At 40.4% G+C, this 18,671-nt stretch overlaps 1 protein-coding gene across 7 annotated transcripts in view; it reads right to left on the bottom strand.

Moving 5' to 3' along the window:
- The window catches only part of NCOA7 (nuclear receptor coactivator 7), a 103,706-nt gene that overhangs the window by 60,542 nt on the left and 24,493 nt on the right, over positions 1–18,671 (bottom strand). For all 7 annotated transcript variants that reach the window (XM_075145776.1, XM_075145774.1, XM_075145780.1 and 4 more), the window contains one exon: positions 16,660–16,791. In XM_075145776.1, coding sequence (XP_075001877.1) covers positions 16,660–16,709 — 50 coding nt within the window. In that variant the 5' untranslated portion in view covers positions 16,710–16,791. The remainder of the gene's footprint in view (positions 1–16,659; positions 16,792–18,671) is intronic.

The following is an 18,671-nucleotide window of genomic DNA, read 5'->3' as shown; positions in this document are numbered from 1 at the left end:
TGGTTACCACTGTCCTGGTTTCGGCTCGGATAGAGTTAATTTTCTTCCTAGCAGCTGGTATAGTGCTGTGTTTTGGATTTAGTATGAGAATAATATTGATAACACACTGATGTTTTAGTTGTTGCAAAGTAATGTTTACATAGTCAAGGACTTTTCAGCTTCCCCTGCTCTTCCAGGTGCACAAGGAGCTGGGAGGGAGCACAGCCAGGACAGCTGATCCGAACTGGCCAACAGGGTATTCCATACCATATGACGTCATGCTCAGTATGTAAGCTGGGGGGACTTGGCCAGGGGGACTTGGCTGGGGGGACTACTGCTTGGGAACTGTCTGGGCACCGGTCAATGGGTGGTGAGCAATTGCATTGTGCATCACTTATTTTGTATATTCTGTCATCATTGTTATTATTATTTTCCCTTCTTTTTCTGCTCTATTAAACTGTCTTTATCTCAATCCACAAATTTTGCTTTTTTTTTTTCGATTCTCTCCCCCCACTGGGGAGGGGCATGGAGTAAGCCAGCGGCTGTGTGGTGTCTGGCTGCCTGCCGGGTTAAACCACGACACCACTTATTCAACAGAGATGGCTAACAAACAATTGAATAGGACCTTGTTTGATATATAACAATTAATCACAGACAAAGAGCACTAGGTGCATATCGTAGGATGTTCTAAAAAACTCCTAGGATAGTAAGGCATCATTGTTATGATGTATTAAATTAATAAAAATCACACAGCATGGAAAACTCTTGCTTTAGAAACAAAAGCATATAACAAAGTTGCCCTCCAAAACCAAAAAATATAAAAAAAAAGAAGAGGGAAGGGACAAGAAATCTTCATTTTATCTTGAAGCTGACACAGTTTTCCTTTTGGGAAATCTTCCACAATGTGCATCCTTTAAAATGTGCCTTGATATCTGGCATGCAATCAGCTTAACATCCTGCGCAGCACAAACAGATCATGTTCTACAAATGCTGTTTTTTTAAATCCACTTATGCATATATGAAATAAGATTAACAGAACTTGTAAAAAAGAACTTTAAACCACTTCAAACATCTTAATCTGTTTTGTTGCCATCAAGATTCCTGTTAATTTACTTTGTATACAAAATTATATACAACCCAATTATTTCATTCAGAATTAACCATTTTCATCTTAATTTAAATCTCTGCATTCAATGTAATATGTACTAATTTCTTTGTACCCTACATGCCATCCAGAACAGCTAAATAAATCAAATTAATGACATTAAAAAAAAATTACATACAGAAACCTTACAGTAAAAATCCCCATTGGGTAGGCACTGGTCTGATCCTAGTCAGCTATTCTATTCCAGCCCGCACAGATCATCCATCTCCCCTTCACCGAGCTTGGTGCCAGCACGACTCGGCCGGCTCCGGGCACGGCTGCGCTATCATCCCATCTGATGTAACCTGACGAATAAACAATCTCAGACAAAATAAATCATTACTGTTTGCAAAGCCAAAGGAAGTCTGACTGCTTGCCAGACTGTAATGCTTCACACTCTACTTCCTCAGTGCAGCTACTTTCACTTCACAACAGAAATGAATACAAACCCGTTCATCCTCAGTGAGAAATCCTCCTAAAACTAAACAGCATCCACCCCGCAAGAAAGCACGCTCCATGAAACACCAGCCATTTCAGGCTGGTATGCATCCTGTTTTGGAAATGAGCAAGCCACAAGGCTGTATGTTTACTATTAAAACAGACTACTAAGGCAAAAATAAGGGATGGAACACATTTTTTATGAGAAACCTAAACAATTAACTGCAGAGGGGAAAAAAACTATGAAAAAAAGTAATTCTGAAATAGTTATCATGGGCAACAGCATGGTTGCAGTATGCTGCCTGCAAACACTGAGAAGTGTCCATACTCTGGTCATTCCGAATGACAAACAGCAACTACAGAAGGCTCCGATATTAGTAGCACAGGTCAAAGCTGGAAATTTCCACTTTTATTGGAACTCCTGTTACTAATTTACAACAAATACCAGCACCAGGTTTCATACATGGTCAGTCATCAGCAACGCTCAAGAAAGTTGGCATGCTCCAAAGAGTAAAGTGCTGTACTGACAATCAGGGTATGTCCGTTTTCTTCCTGATACTGCCATTAGCTTATAAAAAAAAGTCACTCTACCTCTGTTTCATCATCTGTAACATGGAGGGAAGGATTTGTAGTAAAGCTATTCTGGAATTTTAAAGACATTGTACCTTCTAATAGAAAAAAGTTCTTAGATTAAACGAAAATATGTTAATTTTTCCCCCAATCTTCTGATTGATATCAGGGAATTTTAAATATCCCACTTAAGCTCTCTTATGTTTATTTTAGGGGGGTGAAAATAATCACCATTTCCCACGGTAAAACTCTAGAGAGTTTTGACCTGTCAAAAAGTTTTTATTTTCTTAAATGTAAGAATACAATGTTCCCACACAGCTTAATAAGCTTTCTATTTTCAAAGACAAAAAGTATCCCCATCTTTTCTGTTTACTTAGCAAAAGAGGTTATTATATATTCAGCACTTCATTACCATGACAACAATTTAATAAAATCTTTTCCATAGGGAAAGGATTTTGGAAAGCTGTTTTGTTTGATTTACACATCTATTTAATTCCTTCTCTTACAACCTCAGTTATTGCAGGCTCTCAAAGAACAGCTTTAGGCAGAAGGCAAAATGAAGAAATCCTTCCCTTCAGATGACTCCTTTAACTTTGCCTGAAGTTCATTTAACAGGCTTGTTCAATTAAACCCGCACCACAGATCTATCTTGTCACAAATACCAACTGGACTCTTACCACACTCCCACCCTGCTCCTCCTCTTCTCCTCTGCTAACAATGCCAGATACTTTCTCCTACTGTGGTGTTCATTAATCGTCCCAAACCGCTCCTACACAGGCAACAAATTCTTCCCAAAGTGGCTCCCTGCACCGAAGCCCTGGCCAGGGAGGAACAGCCTTGCCCCATCACCTCCAGCCGGTGCTGGGCTCCAGCTGCTCTCCCACGCTCAGTGCCAGCTCCCTGAGCCCCCACTGCCCCTGACATCAGCTGGCTGAAACTGTAAGAAAAAGGGAACTGCAGTTACACAGCAAAGGAGGATGTTACAGGGAAGCTGCACAGATTCTGCACAGGAGAGTCACACCATATTAAAACTATTAAGATTATTTGACAAGGCCAATAAGCACAAGGCAGTCAGGCTGGCTGAAACACATCTCAAGTTCTCCCCAAAACGTCGATAAACTCCTCCCTCCCTGCCTCAATTGAACACTCTTCAAGAAACTTAACTTCCATGAAACAAAGACGAAGGCCCTTTTAAATTAGTAATTGATTAAGATAGAGAAACAAAGTGCAAGAATTGAGGACAACCCAAAAGAAGAAAGAAGACGACAGGGTACCTGGAGAGCTGTGGGGGATGTGTACCGCTCCATACACATGCACACCCACTTTCTCAGGTCGGGTTAAGTACCAAACTTTCCTGATAATACAGAGCCAGTTTTAGTATTGACTAAACTGACTGAAAACAGTCAGAAGGAAATCTAGTGCTCAGTGACTCAAGCGACAATAAACATTTACAATGAAGTGATAAAACAGTAGATGAAAATCAATGGTCAGTTAAAGCAAAATCAACGGGAGACGTGTCATACATTGTGCAGCGACAATGTAGCTCAACCCATCTCCAGGAAAAAGTGTCAGGGAACAGTATTTTAGTATTTCTTATATGAGAAATACCAAGGGCACCACATCAAATTCTTTCAAGAAATACTTTCAGATAAGGTGAAAAGCAGCTAAAAATAAGTAGCATGCTGTGTTTGCCAAAGACGTAAACAGATACAAAAAGCAACTACGAAAATTCATCATGGCAGGGCCTATGAAGGATTATGGAGAACACAGCCACAGGGATACAGCCTTTTTTTTTTTTTTGCTCGGCAAATACCTACACCACAAACTGCTAGAAGCCTGTATACCTCTGGGTACACTCATGAAGGATCCCTGCAAGCACTCACTTTTTTTTTGTTCTTAAGCATCCCCGACTGGCCCCTGTAAGAGATGAAGCATGGTGAGTGCAGCGGTATTGGGGCAAAAAGCACAGCAAACCCCTAGGATTCAGGAGGAGCACGGTACTATTCGAGGAAAAGCTTGTAGCTCAAAGAAGCGTTTTAAGCCACTTTCATCAGCAAAAGAAGGGGCCTCTCTCTCTGCTCACCACTGATCCTGTCTCAGGAGTTGTCCCCATTCTCGCACACAGGCGTTTGTTGCAGCTCCATAGAGACCAGATCTGGGAAATCATCTACGTTAAAGATAACCCAGCAAAAGTGCCAATACATAAATTCATTTTTCAAAATTGGATCACTCCCCTATTAGATCCCACTTGGCTGTGCTAACGTTTCTATCAACACAAAGGAGAAGCCCAAAAGAGGAGACAACACTGCTCCTGCAAGCAGCAGTGCCAGTTCAAAGGTACTTTGCCCACACCGAAGGGCTTGTCAAGCTACAGCCTTGCTTGTTCTCTGTAATGTTAGGCTGAGATCAACAAAAAGAGGAAGCCAGAAAGCCGAACCAGACACAGGCCATGCTGTGCCCAACTGACCTCTGGACAGGACCAATGAAATGGTTGTGGCAGCTTCTTCCCACTTATCCAGAAAAGGCACTTTGATCTTAGGAAATTTTCATGAAGGTTTGCACTGCAAGGGCTGAGAGACAGGCAGCTTCCCCTGCTGCAAAAAGCAAGGAAACAGTGACTCTGCTTCTCCAACAGCAGCAGGGAAGAGAAGAAATCATTGTTTTCTTCATAAAGAGGATCTTAATGTTGAATAAGCTTACTCAACTCGGTAAGTGAAGTCACCTGGCTGACTTTGCTGACCGGCAAGGTCGGGGGGACCCAAAAGTAACCGTGGTCAAGAAATGAGTGATCAAAGTAAAGCCAAAATTCAATTATTTCTTTATTTAAATGACCACTAAAAGGAGTATCTTAGAGAGGGAGGGGATTGAAATTTAAAGCACCTGTCTGTATTAGCTTTTGCTTTTATTTAAAAAGTTACTTTGAAAATTAACATTTAAATGTCAAGGCTCTCTGCATCATTGCACCATTCTGTATGGCATGAAACTACAGATTTAATACATATGTAAACAAAAGTAGTTTAAAAAAAAAAAACACAGAGAAAAAACATACCACTTCTTCTTTTCTTATTATTAATAGAATAGAGAAGAACAGGATTAAAAAAAATCACCACTAAAAAGGAAGCCAAACTAACGGTTTTAAATGCTAACTTTCATGATAACGCAATTACCCAAATACCACTGTGTATCTCTCAGGGATTCCGTTAATCACATCTGGAGCTCATAACATAAGAGATACTGTGCACATGCTTACAAACAGGTTGCAAACGCATCTGTTCAGGAACAAATGTACAGAAGAAACATCATGACACAAGTAGAGAAAGGTTCTATTTAAAGTATTTCAGAGTAATTGTTAAAAACAAATCTCAACCAACCCACCGTGTGTCTCAGTTCTATGTTTGGGGACAATGAATGCAAACAGCTTGTAACCCATTTTGCAGTTGAGCAGTTTAATTGGCTTCCTGAATAGAGGTCCCATTAACTGACACTCAGCACAGAAGAGGAAATGCCCAAGTGCATGAAGATCCTGTTACATGGATTAAAGTCCAAAGAAACACCCAGCAATGCTGATAATGGGTGGGAAAATGAGGAATCTGTAGCTTTAGCGTTTGGAATAATGAGTGACATTGTCTCCTACAGAGGATATTTCGGAAGCGAGAATGATGATCCCCCTGAGGTGTTTGCATCAGTGCTTCTATACAAAATAATATGGCACCACTTTTTTAATACTATGGTCAAAAGATCATTACCGTAAGTATAAAGATGACATGATAGGGTAGGGCTTGTCTACATGGGACAGTCACATGTACCAATGCAACTTCTCATATGCTAAAATAAGTATTTGGCCTGGTCTGGTATTTTTCAGTAGCCATACCATTACACTAGTGTAGCAGGTCCTCCATTATGTTTACACTTGTAAGAGACAGAGTGTGTGTGAATTACTACGTCTTAAAATTTCTCTGTGTTTTTTATATCAAATGTTAAATTATTTAAGCTTTTATTTTTGACCGAAAAATAGTTTGGATTTTTTCATTTACTCTTCAGCTGAAACTTTAAACATGCAATCAAAATGTTTATGATTGGAAGGGGAAGAAGCAATTACCGCAGGGGAAAACAAAGGCAAAAAGTAAATCTTGCCCTCCATCAGCATGATGGAAGAAGAGGTGACAGGAGGACACAAGAGGTTGTGCTCCACCTCCACATTCTCCGGACTCTGAGAGTCCAGAAGGTCCCACCACACTTCAGGCAGACGGCGAACTAGAATAATAAGTTGAGGAAACCAGAATGATACAGTGCTGTTGAATTTAATCTTAAAAGGCAGCCCCTCTACCTAACATCGAGTGGCCTCGCTCCTGGCAGCAACCACATGCACCCAGGCTGCAGCACGGCCAGGGGGTTAAGTGCTGCCTCCTCCCCGCAGAAGCGGAGCAGGAGGGTGCTGGGGAGAAGGAGGCCAGCTATCTTCAATCCCCTGCTGTGTTCAAGGACAAGGGCCTCCTAGCAAACCTAGCTGGCCTCAGCCAGATAAGGCAGGTGCTCTGCAACGCCCTGTCCTGCGGCCTGCCACTGTCCCCCCTTGCCCATTCCCTTCTGGGCTGGGAAGGAAAGCTTCCTGGCATGCTGGGCCCTACCCCTGCTATGGCAGGTGGGTGGGGAGCTGCTGGCCTCCCCTCCTCTCCGGTGCCCTGGCATTTCACCCTGCAGCAGCAGTGCCTTGGACCTGCTCCCACCACCCTTGCTACAGCTCTGTTCCTACAGGCAACTTTCACCATTCCGTTAAACCTAACAGTATGATTCTTCATATGCATAAAATTGCTCAAATGCATTGGTTTACAGAATCAGAGTCATATGCTGTAGTTTTAAGATACTCTGTGGGATTACAAAAAAAAAAGGGGGGAGAGGGGTTGGCAGCATTTGTAACACAAAAAGCTTCTATAATAACAAAAAACCCTTCTCAGCCTCAGGCAAGCAGAACCACTACATGCAGCACCTGCTGTGGTCCAGGTGGAAAGAGGAACATCATCTTTTTAACACAGATATTGAACATACAAATAAATCTTCTGCTTAAGATTTGATTTTTAAAGATTGTCTGACTGAAACACGTGATTAACACCTTGAAGCCACGTATTTATAGAAGCATTACTGAAAGCAAAAATCCAGCAACTTATGGAAATGCACTATTACATCAAAAACAAAATATAATTTAAACTAAGTTTACCTGTTACTGGCTAGATGTTAAGATAACACCTACTGAAATAGCCACTCCAGAAAAATAGTGGTAGAAACCTGGAATTATTATCAGTATATTAAGTGCTATACAAGACAAGTTCTCTGTGCCAGAGACTGCTGTCTGACAGGAACATACTCAGTGCATTAAGACACCCAGAGAGCTGATTTATGGCTCATTTACATTACAAAGGTTTTCCAGCACAAGGACAATTCCCTCCCTCCCCCCCAAATTCCTAACCAGTTCTGCTGCTCTCCTTGGGATTTTCTCCCACACAAATAAACAGGATGAATCCTACAGACCTCAATGGAATAGCATGAGAGACTTAGAGCATAGCTAACATACATGCTTAAATTTGAGATGGTCCTAGGAAACACTCCCTGTCCAGACTACAGAGGAGGACAGAAAAAAAAACACCACAAACCTACACTTAAAACCCACCTCCCCATAATCAGATTGGCAGGGGTGGGGCAGGGTGGGGAGAAATCCCTTCCAAACCCAATTTGGAAGCTGGATTAACTCTGAGGGCATGAAAGCTTACCAGCCTGGCACCACGGGGAACCTAATGCCATCAGGAATATCCACACAGCCTCTTACCCTGTCCAAAGCCCAGGGGAAGAGGGAAAAGCTTCATTTCCTGGGGGAGGCAGGAGTGGGGAGCCCAACGCCCACAGGTATGCAGCAGAAACTGCAGAACATGCAACTAATAGTTCACACACACACGGGATCCACAGCATTTCTTCTCTTACTGACAGAATTCCTTAGTTAGCTATATAATGCTTTCCAATCCCTCAGACAGAGGGGAAAAATCTGCCTCTCTCCAAAAGCACATTCCTGCAGGTATCATTCATGTCTTTCCCTTTAAACGTGCAGCACCATTACCAGAAATAGACCATCCCACCAGCGAAACCAACAATCCAATATAGCACAGCACATGCCAGAAACAAACGGGCCAAAGTGTTGAATCATGGCAGCAGATACAAGGCAAGCAACTTCATCTGTGGGCCAGAAACACCAGCAACCTTCCCTGAAGTGGCATGTCTAGCTTCTTATCAACCCGGGTTTTCTTCTGTCCAGCAAACTCTAACATATCTCACCATGCTGACTCTCTCCTTCTCAAAATACTGTACACCCCACTCCATACTACCAGGTGGTACAAAGCACCGGAGAGCTGACAAGGACTGCTGCCACAAGGTGGTAAGACAGCTGGGATTTCTCAGAGCACAAGCAAGAGGTGATTAACTGCACTACCAAAAAGTCAGTATCATTAGGCATCTCTTTAGGTGTGTGCCTCCAGGTCACTTAAAACCGTGGCTGCTTCTGGAAGGGGCCTTGATGCCACAGCACCTCCTTGATGGCAGCTCTGCCATCCATAAAAGACATGGCAAAACCAGTAGGCTGAGTGGGACCACTTCTTTCGGTAGCATCTTACACAGCATTGCTTTAAAATTGACCATGGAACCACATACCTGCCAAGTATTAATGCTAAATTTCCACCAGCATTTAAGCTAGGTTTAATTTTAAAACAGTTCACTGGGATTAAGCAGAATTTTATGCAGGAGGTCCTAAGAGCAGAAGAGAAGACATATCTGGGAGGCTGAAGGGACAAGACCATACCTGCAGACACTACAGAAACACAGTGTCATTTAAAAAGGTAATTATATCAGTTTCCTACAGACAACAGTAAAAAGTCTGTATCTCACCTATCCAGAAAGCCATCTTTTGAAGCCCCCAAATTTTATAGCCTTTAAGATACAACATCTTTAAATCCCTGCAAGAGCGAAAAGGTAAATGGCACAGCCCACCAGGAGCCTCCAGCACACCCCTCGTGCCTGGCATATACAGCTGCAGGCCACGGGGAAGGGAAGGAGAGGAAGACAAAAATACATCACAACTATGTTAACAGCAACTCTTATCAAAATTGCACAGACTCCTACATCAAAAGGCCTATCGTGTAACTATTTATGTTCTAAAAAGGAGGCTAAGTAAGTTTCTTTTTTTGCAGTTTCGTTCTAAAGGCTGATAAGAGACACCCAAAGGTCCCTTTGGGAAAAGCAAATACAAGGTCATTGTATGCTTGCTGCCTAACAAGCCAGCCTTATAAGTCTCTGCAAGGTGATTAGTGAAAATTCTGAAATTGCTGGTGTGAGACAGCATGTTTGAAGATTAAATAAACAGAAACCCTTTTCTCTGTATATTCTGTGATACAGCCCTCAAAGAAATCAAGAACATCATGAAACTCTGCCTTTCTTCTCTTTCCTAAAAAAGCCTCTTTACACAGAGCCCACACTGTTACACAGTCTCACTTCACATGCACAGGGAAGTGAACGGGTGAGGAGATTAACCATGCTTCCCGTCTTATGCAAGCTTTGTATCTCCTTAAATAGCATTTCTGGTACTGGAAAATTCTGAAAAACCCTGAAGAAAGCCTGAGGGCCCCATTAGATACTTTCACTGACTCTGTTATCGAATAACAAAATTCTTCTTCGATCCTAAATGACTCCACTACTCTTGAGGATGAAAGCACTGGAAAGAACCGAGGCTGCAGAAACCACTGCCTTGTTTATGATTCCCAGAGGAAGCACTCATATTGGGAATAATTCTGTGATTCACAGGCTAAATAGAGGACAGTAATTCATGCTCTTCTGCTGACTCTCATCCTGCACCACAGAATTACAAGACCGATAATATAAAAATCTCAGAGTCCAGAAAGCAACAGCAACGCGAAATGAGGAAACAGTTCCCAAGATAAGCAGCTGTTCAACATACTTTTCCCCTCCACTGCAACACTTCAGAAAAAGCAGGTTCAATTTCCCCCCCAACTCTCATTCTCCAGGTTTAAACCTATGATAAAAAGAAAACTTTCATATTTTTTATATATACAACAGTAAGTTTATGAGCAATGAACAGCAACTGTCTCTCCAGTATCTGAAGGACCCGACCAACCTCCCAAAGCTCTACTTAAAAGCTCCTGGTGCTGCTGTCTGTGAAATTCTAGACATTCTTTAATGTCTGAAAACTACAACGGTTGCAAAGGACAGTTGAAATACTAACCTACACAGCAGCAGGCAGAAAGCCTGCTAAAAACATTGAAACCCCTCCATTTTAAGTAACTGGAAGGCAAATCACAATACTGTATGTTTTAGAAAATATTTTACAGCTTCTCTCAGCATCCAACATAGTAAATCAACTATCCTGCACATACACCCCTAAATAACAGAGCAAATAATATCCATTGCACCCCATAAATCTGAAGTAGTGGTATCTTCAGCCTTTTCTTCGAAAATAAAATGCCTCAGGCATACATGTTATTGGTCAAAACAATATGAGTAAAACGCAATACTGGTTTTAGTTTCAATAACAGGATTATGAGGTAATGTTTATATGTCTGGAAGCAGAGCTAAGAAATTTCCATTATACAGATGAGCTGAAATGATGTATTATTTCCTAGAGTCATTTAAAAAAATTTAAGTATCTCCAGGATCTTGGCTTGACTACTCTTCACGCCCAAGATAAACCTCTGCGATGGTTTGTTTTAAAAACAATGTGTGGAAACTTTTCCTTCTAAAAGCAAAAAATAAATTATGGGTGCTACAGGAAACCTGAATAAACATCAACACTTTGGCTCAGCAGAGCAAGAACAATTGCAAGGAGACGATTGCTGGGACAAATAGTAATCTAAGGAGCACCCAACATTTGAAGCCTGTTGTGTGGATATAATGAGTCTGGCCAACAAGAAGAGCACCTAACAGAAAAACCTATGACAAAGTCTCACGTATAGAAGATGCCTTCAAGAAAGTATGTTTGTGCATATTTTCCTTATCTGGGTTTCTTTCCTTCCTAGCCACCACTGATATCCTCCCTTACCACATATTCCCGTTGTGCTTGCTTCATTTTTCTCATTTCATCATCTTCCTATGTCTTAATAGCCACAGGAATGAAAAATATGAACTGTACAAGTACTCAATATAGGAATAAAACAGAACAAAGCCAGAAAAATTCTGAGTAAGACACTTATAAACCTGTTAGTTTGTGATATGCAGAAGACCGACCAAAGGAGTGACCGAGGGTCCGTGCAAGCCAACATCCTGCCTCCAACAGCAGCCAAGAGCAAGGATCAGGGAAAGACCATGACAGTATGACAAGTATATATGACTCCTTCTCCAGCTAAGCTTTCCAGACTCTAGCTGTTTACAGCTCAGCAATTCTGTATTAATGATTCCTACTGTCATGGGATGTGAATGTTTAAAAAGAAAGCCAAGGTTAGGTCGTAAATAACTAATGGATTGCAATGCTGTATACCATTTGTTGTATGGTTTGTTTTACTTATTTTTAGGTATTAAAAAATAATTAGGAGAGGAAAAAAAGGTGTAAATTAGAGCCTAGTAACAAGTAATGATAACTGTACTAAACACTCATATATATCTTTTTTAAATCTTGGTTTTAATGTACAAATCTTAATCTGTATGAATATAACTTTAGGTATCTAGGCCAAGAATCTAAATTAAATTAAAACATGCTGTGAATTCCTTTATTTCCCTGAAATATTCACATCATAAGGCAACACGAGGTGAACATCAGGTTGTACAACTGGCTTCAGGTTCTGACAGAGTATTCGCAATCTGGAGCTATAGGGAGTCTCTGCCTAATCGTGGGCTTTGGACCATGTCCCAGACATTTATGTAGTTTTTTCAGAAGAATCATGGTAACAAGACCAATGTAAATTCAATAAACACAAAAACACCCAAATCCCAGTGAGAATGTTTTCCCTAATACAAGCACTTCATCTTTGACTTCAGAAATCTGGCTCTCAGTGGTGACCAAAAAAAGAGACTGAGAACTAGAATTCGTAATTCCCTTGGAAACTATTAAAAAAATCACTCAATGTAAGCATCGAGTTAATCTCTATACAGCATTCTTCAGATTAAGGTCACCACAAGTTGGAGACATAACTATTAACAAAATTAATTTAAGTATCTTGGTCGACTTGTTAAAAAGTAACATTTTTTCAAATAAAGCATTACTTATTTGTTGTTCTCTGCTAAGAAAGTAGTAGAGAGCTACTTGACATATATCATAAATAGATCATATAAAGCATGGAAAATGCTGAGTAACTCATAGTGAGGAAGGTTAAGAGAGACAGAAAACTTGAAACTAAAAGAGCCCCTTTTGTCATTCTTTCAGAAAACTACTCAAACTCTTCCCTTACCATTTCTCATCTCCTAGAACTTCTTGTCCAAATATAACCAGTATCACACAATAGCACATGCAAAGCAATTCCAGTTTCAAGCTGTTCCAGACTACCAATTTATATCCAAGACAATTCTTTCCATGTGACACGTCACTCATTTTGATAATTTCTTTTAAAATTAAGTTAAAATTTTAATAGCTATTCATTTCACGAGGTGAAATACCGCTGAACTTGACCCTATGCAATGGGCAGGGGAACACCGAGAGGTTCTCCACTCTGTAAGGAGGGAGGGAAGATAAAGGAAGCACAGGCAGAGGGAAACAGCAAGTTGTACCAGTGTTCAAGGGCACATAATCACTATAAAAAGCATCAAATGTCACAGTAGAGTCAGGGACCCAATACATAGCACCATGTACATCTATACACAATACATGTGCCATTGTACATCTATATTACACTCTACCATTTATTTTTGGACTTGCTGGATACCAGGACAGACTTCACAGCAAGAGGAGACAAGAGTTCTTTGCAAAAGCTGGAGTAATATTGGTCCATTTGGGAGCTAATGACACAGAAGTCAACAGAAGAGCCTAAAAACAAGGTCTGAAGAATTAGGCAAGAAAACTTAACTACACAGAATAGTCTTTAAGTAGGAGTAGCAGCCTTAAATAAGGACCCATTGCATAATAGAAATTTATGCTTGCATGTTACTCTCATACTTTTACTTCTTGCCTGTTAAACTCCCACAAGCTGTAACATCTTATCTGCATAAGGAATCTAAATTGGTCTTTAAAAAGTTTTGTAGAGATTTCTATTTTGTTTGAAAAGTTACTTGTTTCATTTCTTGCCAACCAAGGCAAAAAATAAGCCCTTTACCACAAAACACAGTGGGTAAAGGAGCATTCGGTAAGAAGCAAAAATGGATGGTGAGGGTTTTATTTCAGCTTCACTTGCCATAAGGAGGGGAAGAGACACAGGGAAACTGAGGCACTCAGACCATGAAGATCTGTAGTGGAAAGATACACTGTCTGGGTGGCTCTCTTCTATAGAGAAATTTTAAATATCTTAAAGGATAAATATTTAAACCAGCTTATTTACAACACTAGATTTGGGGTACAGAGATACAGAAAGTTATTTCCTGTTAATCTTGCTTCCTCTCTAGCAGTCCAGGAGCTGGTTTGTCACCACTTCAAATATTTTGGAGTTCTCAAGCTAACCCTTCCAACAATGGCTAGCAAAACCAGTCAGACACTGAGCGCCACCCCTACCAAAGTCCAGGAGGGGCCAAGATTACAGTAGCCTGAAGGCCAAAAGCCGCCTTCTGATGGGAAGTCAGACACTTCGGGATGCTGGCAGGGCAGCGAGGCCGCTGCTCGTCCTGCTGTTCCTGCCCACATGCTCCCTTGCTCTGCCAACAGAGAACTTGGGTTTCTGTTAGCAGGAGCTTAAGAGAAAGAGCTATCATCTTCCATTTTTCAGTTGATGCCTTTGTCCTTGTTAATACCACAACAACCTTTCCCCTCACATTAAAGAGTGACGTTTGCTACTAAAATTTGTGTATTTTCATTAATATAGTCCACAAGGTAGCTATAAAACATTTTATATCATCAGCATTAAATTTATACGTTTTCTCATTTCTAACCAGGATATAAACAGGATTCTTCTCAGCCCTGGGTGAAGCAGAGCCCTGTTCCCCACTCTCCTGATATGGAGCAGAGTTTTCCCTCCTGCTGGCAAACAGTCTAACCCGTTTCCCATTCTCTTCCTTGGTAAGCAGTAGAGTCTTCTCCCATGAACATGTGATTATAGGCAAAAATAACAAGATTCAGATGGGGGGGGGGGGAGGGGAGGGCAGGGGGAGAGTCCTTGTCTCAAAATAATGTTTACTATACATAAATTTAAATTTTGTAAATACTATTACTACCTTAGGCTCACAAAACGTAACAGTAATAAGAGGTAAGGGGAGGGAGGGGAACAGTAGTGGAAGTAGAGGGGTGCATGTGTTGGGGAATCAGCTGAGGTTGCTCTTGGCTTAATAAATATGAGCCCAAGCTGGCAGGAAAAGCAGGGTGTTTGAAGTAGCACACAAAAGACGAGGGTCAAAATTCATTAAACTTGGGTGCTTAAATTTAAGGACAGAACAGGTGTCCACGAAACAACCAAAACTGACAGTAACATCCAAGCATGCACCTGATTAAATTATCTCGGTGTCCCAGTATCGGGCACCTAAGCTGGGAACTTCTGTCTACATCAAGTCAAAAGCTACATTTTAAAAAGTTTAAAAAAACAGGTAGGGACATTGTTAGAACTGCCTTTGTACTAAAGGCAATATAAGCTACCTATTATTTTTAGGTACTTATATGACCTTCACATGGGTCATCATGTAAAGCATTCAAACAATTAATCTGCAAGATGCTGGGACACCTTTTACTAGAGGAGGCATGCTAGACTTAAGAAGCTAGGCTAAAATCAAGGACACGGAAATTCAGTTCTGCTTCTGTCTTTGACTGCACACGCAGACAATGTACGTGAAGGTAAGGTGGGATGCCACCTTCTGACCTACTTTAGCTTCTATTAAAATATGACTTGAGGGTCTGCAAGAACATTCTTGTAGAAATCATACATGGGTTTGCGTAGAGTGGGAATTTCATTTAAGGGCCTGCAGCCTTCTTACAGAAAAAAGATGCAAGCCAGGAGGGAAAGAGACAGATGACCTCCCCAAAGTTACATAGCAGGTAAGTGCTAAAACTAAGAATTGATTTCAGGTCTTTTTGACCCTTGCCTAATGTCCTGTGCCCATACAGGACACATTGCCTCTGTGAATTTTTAAAAGAGAATAGCCACAGATGACACAGGAAAGCTGCAAAACAGATTAAATAAAATGTCAAGGACTTTGCTGAAAGCCTCTTGTGGCTTTCTGTTTTATTTAGCAGACAGGATTTAGAAAGGACTCAAAACATTGTCTTCAATACTAAAGCATGTTACTCGGACATCTCTCTCAAAGCCTGAATCTTCCTTAACAAGAAATTACTTGCTCCTTAGCTACTTCTGCTTTATCCTACTTGATACCTCCTCTGCTATAGGTACCATTGTTTATTTCCCCTTCTCAAAATCCAAAGCTGCAACATTCCTTTCTGTCAACATCAACATAATTGCATTTCTCCAAATGGAAAGCAAGTTGCCTGGCATTAACAGATGTCCTTCACCACAAAACTTCCTCAAGTCTTTAGCCACCACTACACACCACCTGAACAGCAATAAAAAAGCGCTGCAACTTTTCCCCACGCTACTACTTCTAAGTGGTGTGACAGGGATGTCTCTAGATGTCTGTAATGCGCTAAGGCTAGTGTTTTAGTGCAGTTTTAATAATGGTTATTCAGTACAGAGTGGAGAGAGTATACGCTCTTCTTCTTCAACGGTGCAGAAAGTATCTTTGAGTCAAAGATGGTTTTTATACTGATTTCCTCCCCCTCTTATCCCCCCAAGAGTAAGTGAGCTTTGGGTCTTCTCGTACATCAGAGCTCAGAGATTATTACAAACTTGCTAAATTTACAAAGACAAGTTATTAGGAAATCAATGTCACTTATTTCTTAAAAATCACCAATCATGAATTCCAAATGATAAAAATGATTGAAAAAAACATTGCTTGTATTTATAAAGATGATACAGTCTAGGCAGCTTAACCTATCAGCATGTAACTACCCTTTCTTAGCTGATTTTATCCTATGAGATAATAATACTTAGTCTGTGCTTTATTTGAAATCAGATAAATTTCAGGATTAGACACATTTATGTTTTAGCTGTGCTTGTTTTTATAAACATTCTTCAGGAACTGGACGCTGGAAGCTCAAATGCAGTGCAATTTGCAACTGAGTACCTAAGAACAGTTCTGTGTTACAAATAAACTTGAATTATAATTGTTATCTTCACTACCCAAAAGGAAAAAATTACCACTCAACATTAGGGACACAGCAAGGAAAGCACTTTCTGGATACATAATGCAGCACGGGTTTAATTTTTATACATACTTGAAAAATCATAAAGCCTTGTGAAAAAGGCAGAATGAGGAGTTCCATATTTTAATCAACATTGGAATAAACCCTGTAACCTTACCGAGCAAAGTAGCCTTGTCTTCGTTCCTTCTTCTCTTCCTTGGTCTCCATTATGTACAGTCAAATGGGCAAGGTGAGCAGCCAAGCGTGATGCTCTTTTTCCCCTCAGTACCTCATGTCCAGGCAGAGTCCCCTGTATATAACATTTAAAAACAGGAAGTTTATAAATCAACATGTCAACAACACCTACAAAAACCAATAGGGTTGTGGAAATGCAATTGACTCAGCGACAAAGCAAAGTAAAACTTTAACCAGTCAATGCTTGCCATGGGATATCCATTTTGTATACAACGAGACGAGAAACAATAAATGCACTCAGGCCAGTTTCTCCAGCAGAGGAAGAGAGATACTGCAAAGCAGGTAACCCAAAGAGCAGTAGCAAGTTTTAAAACCCTGGAAGGATTAAAATATTTTGCAAGCTGTCAAATAGCTTACACCAAAACATCTTCCTGGTTTCATGTGTTTTATAGACAGAAAAATCAACAGAAGCTTTGGAAATATCCAGTGCAAACACTATAACCAGAAAGACACATAATGTTCACTTTATAAAAATTCTGTAAAATAGTGAGAAATGAGAAAGTTTTAAAACAATGCAAAGAAAAAAAGAGCGATCTACATTCTTTACACAGGTTTGACTGTTGTGAACAATACTCAAGTTCAAACAAGTATACAGGGAGAAACACGATGGACTTCCTGCTCTCCAGATGAACTGCAGTGACCTTGAGATAGACAGGACTAGGGAAGGTTTTCTGAGAAGGTTTGTTTTTTTTTTTAAGGGAAAAAAAAAAAAAAAGAAAGAAAAAAGAAAAAAAAGAGACCAGTAACACTGGCTTTTGACACCGAAATCACCACCTCTTTGCAGAATGCCATATTGAGGCACTTGGAAACCAGGAATTAGGAATTTCAGAACTGCTTGGTAATTACTGCAATTAACGATATGCCACATCAATTGCTGTCCATGGTTCCTGCCAAGATGTTTTATCCTCTTCCCCTCTGCAATACACATTTCAACCCCAATGGCTTGTGCACATGCACAAAATAAGTTAACTTCTTAAAGAGTTCTTTATCAGTATTCCAGATGAAAGTTCAAACTAGAAGTTACTACTAAACATTTTAGTCTAATGGGCTGTATAACAAAGAAATGGAAGCCACATAAATTATGATTCACAGCAGAAGAAGAAAAATTCCACCGGGACCTAATCAGTTCCCATTATTTTCCCCTGCATTAAAAGATCATAAGCTACAAACTGCCAGATGTCAACAAAAGAGATAATGTAGCAAAAATAGACTAATCTACTTGAAAAGCCCAAGAACATATCATCCTAGATTCTATCAGAAATACTTGCCATAATTTTCTCTCCATATTTATGGAGCATCATAGCAATTAAAGTCCATTGCTTCAAAATGCACTTTTTCTTACTCATTAATTTTGAATACATCCAGTGCATCAAAAAGAATCTAGTCTCTCTAATCTTTATGCATCAAGTAGCGTCTTAGAGTAATGGTCACTCTTTAAATGGCAAATTTGCCTATGACATCTTTGGCTTTATAAAAAGAATACTATTTTATCTTTGCAAGTTAATGCACGTTGCAGTCTTCAGCCGGACACAGAAACCTACATGACAGTAGCGTAAGAATAGCATCAAAAAAAATTGTCCTGCTCAGATGTCCAGTCTGTATGAAGAGATCACATACTTCCTGAGAATTTCAATGCATCCTTATCTTCCCTGTTGGGGCAGGTCCTTAGATCTTCAGAGGATCAAAAACGTTGGCTTTGTTAGCACTGCATTTAGAGTTACAATAAATCTTTCAAAGCATAGAACTACAACCTCTGTAGCAAACTACAAAGAGTTCAAAGAAAGAGGAACCACTCTTTCCCCTTTGCCTGCTTTGCCTTCACTACACTCTGCAACGTGTGTGCAAAGGCACTGACTGGCCGGAGTTGAGTCTCACGTTGACACCAAGAACTATCAAATAACCACAGAGCACCGAGATAATATTAAACCCACGACC

Source organism: Calonectris borealis, chromosome 3 (genome assembly GCF_964195595.1).
Source record: "Calonectris borealis chromosome 3, bCalBor7.hap1.2, whole genome shotgun sequence".
NCBI lineage: Eukaryota > Metazoa > Chordata > Aves > Procellariiformes > Procellariidae > Calonectris > Calonectris borealis.
The sequence above is the reverse complement of the archived record's forward strand: the minus strand, read 5'-3'. Positions and strand labels throughout refer to the sequence as shown.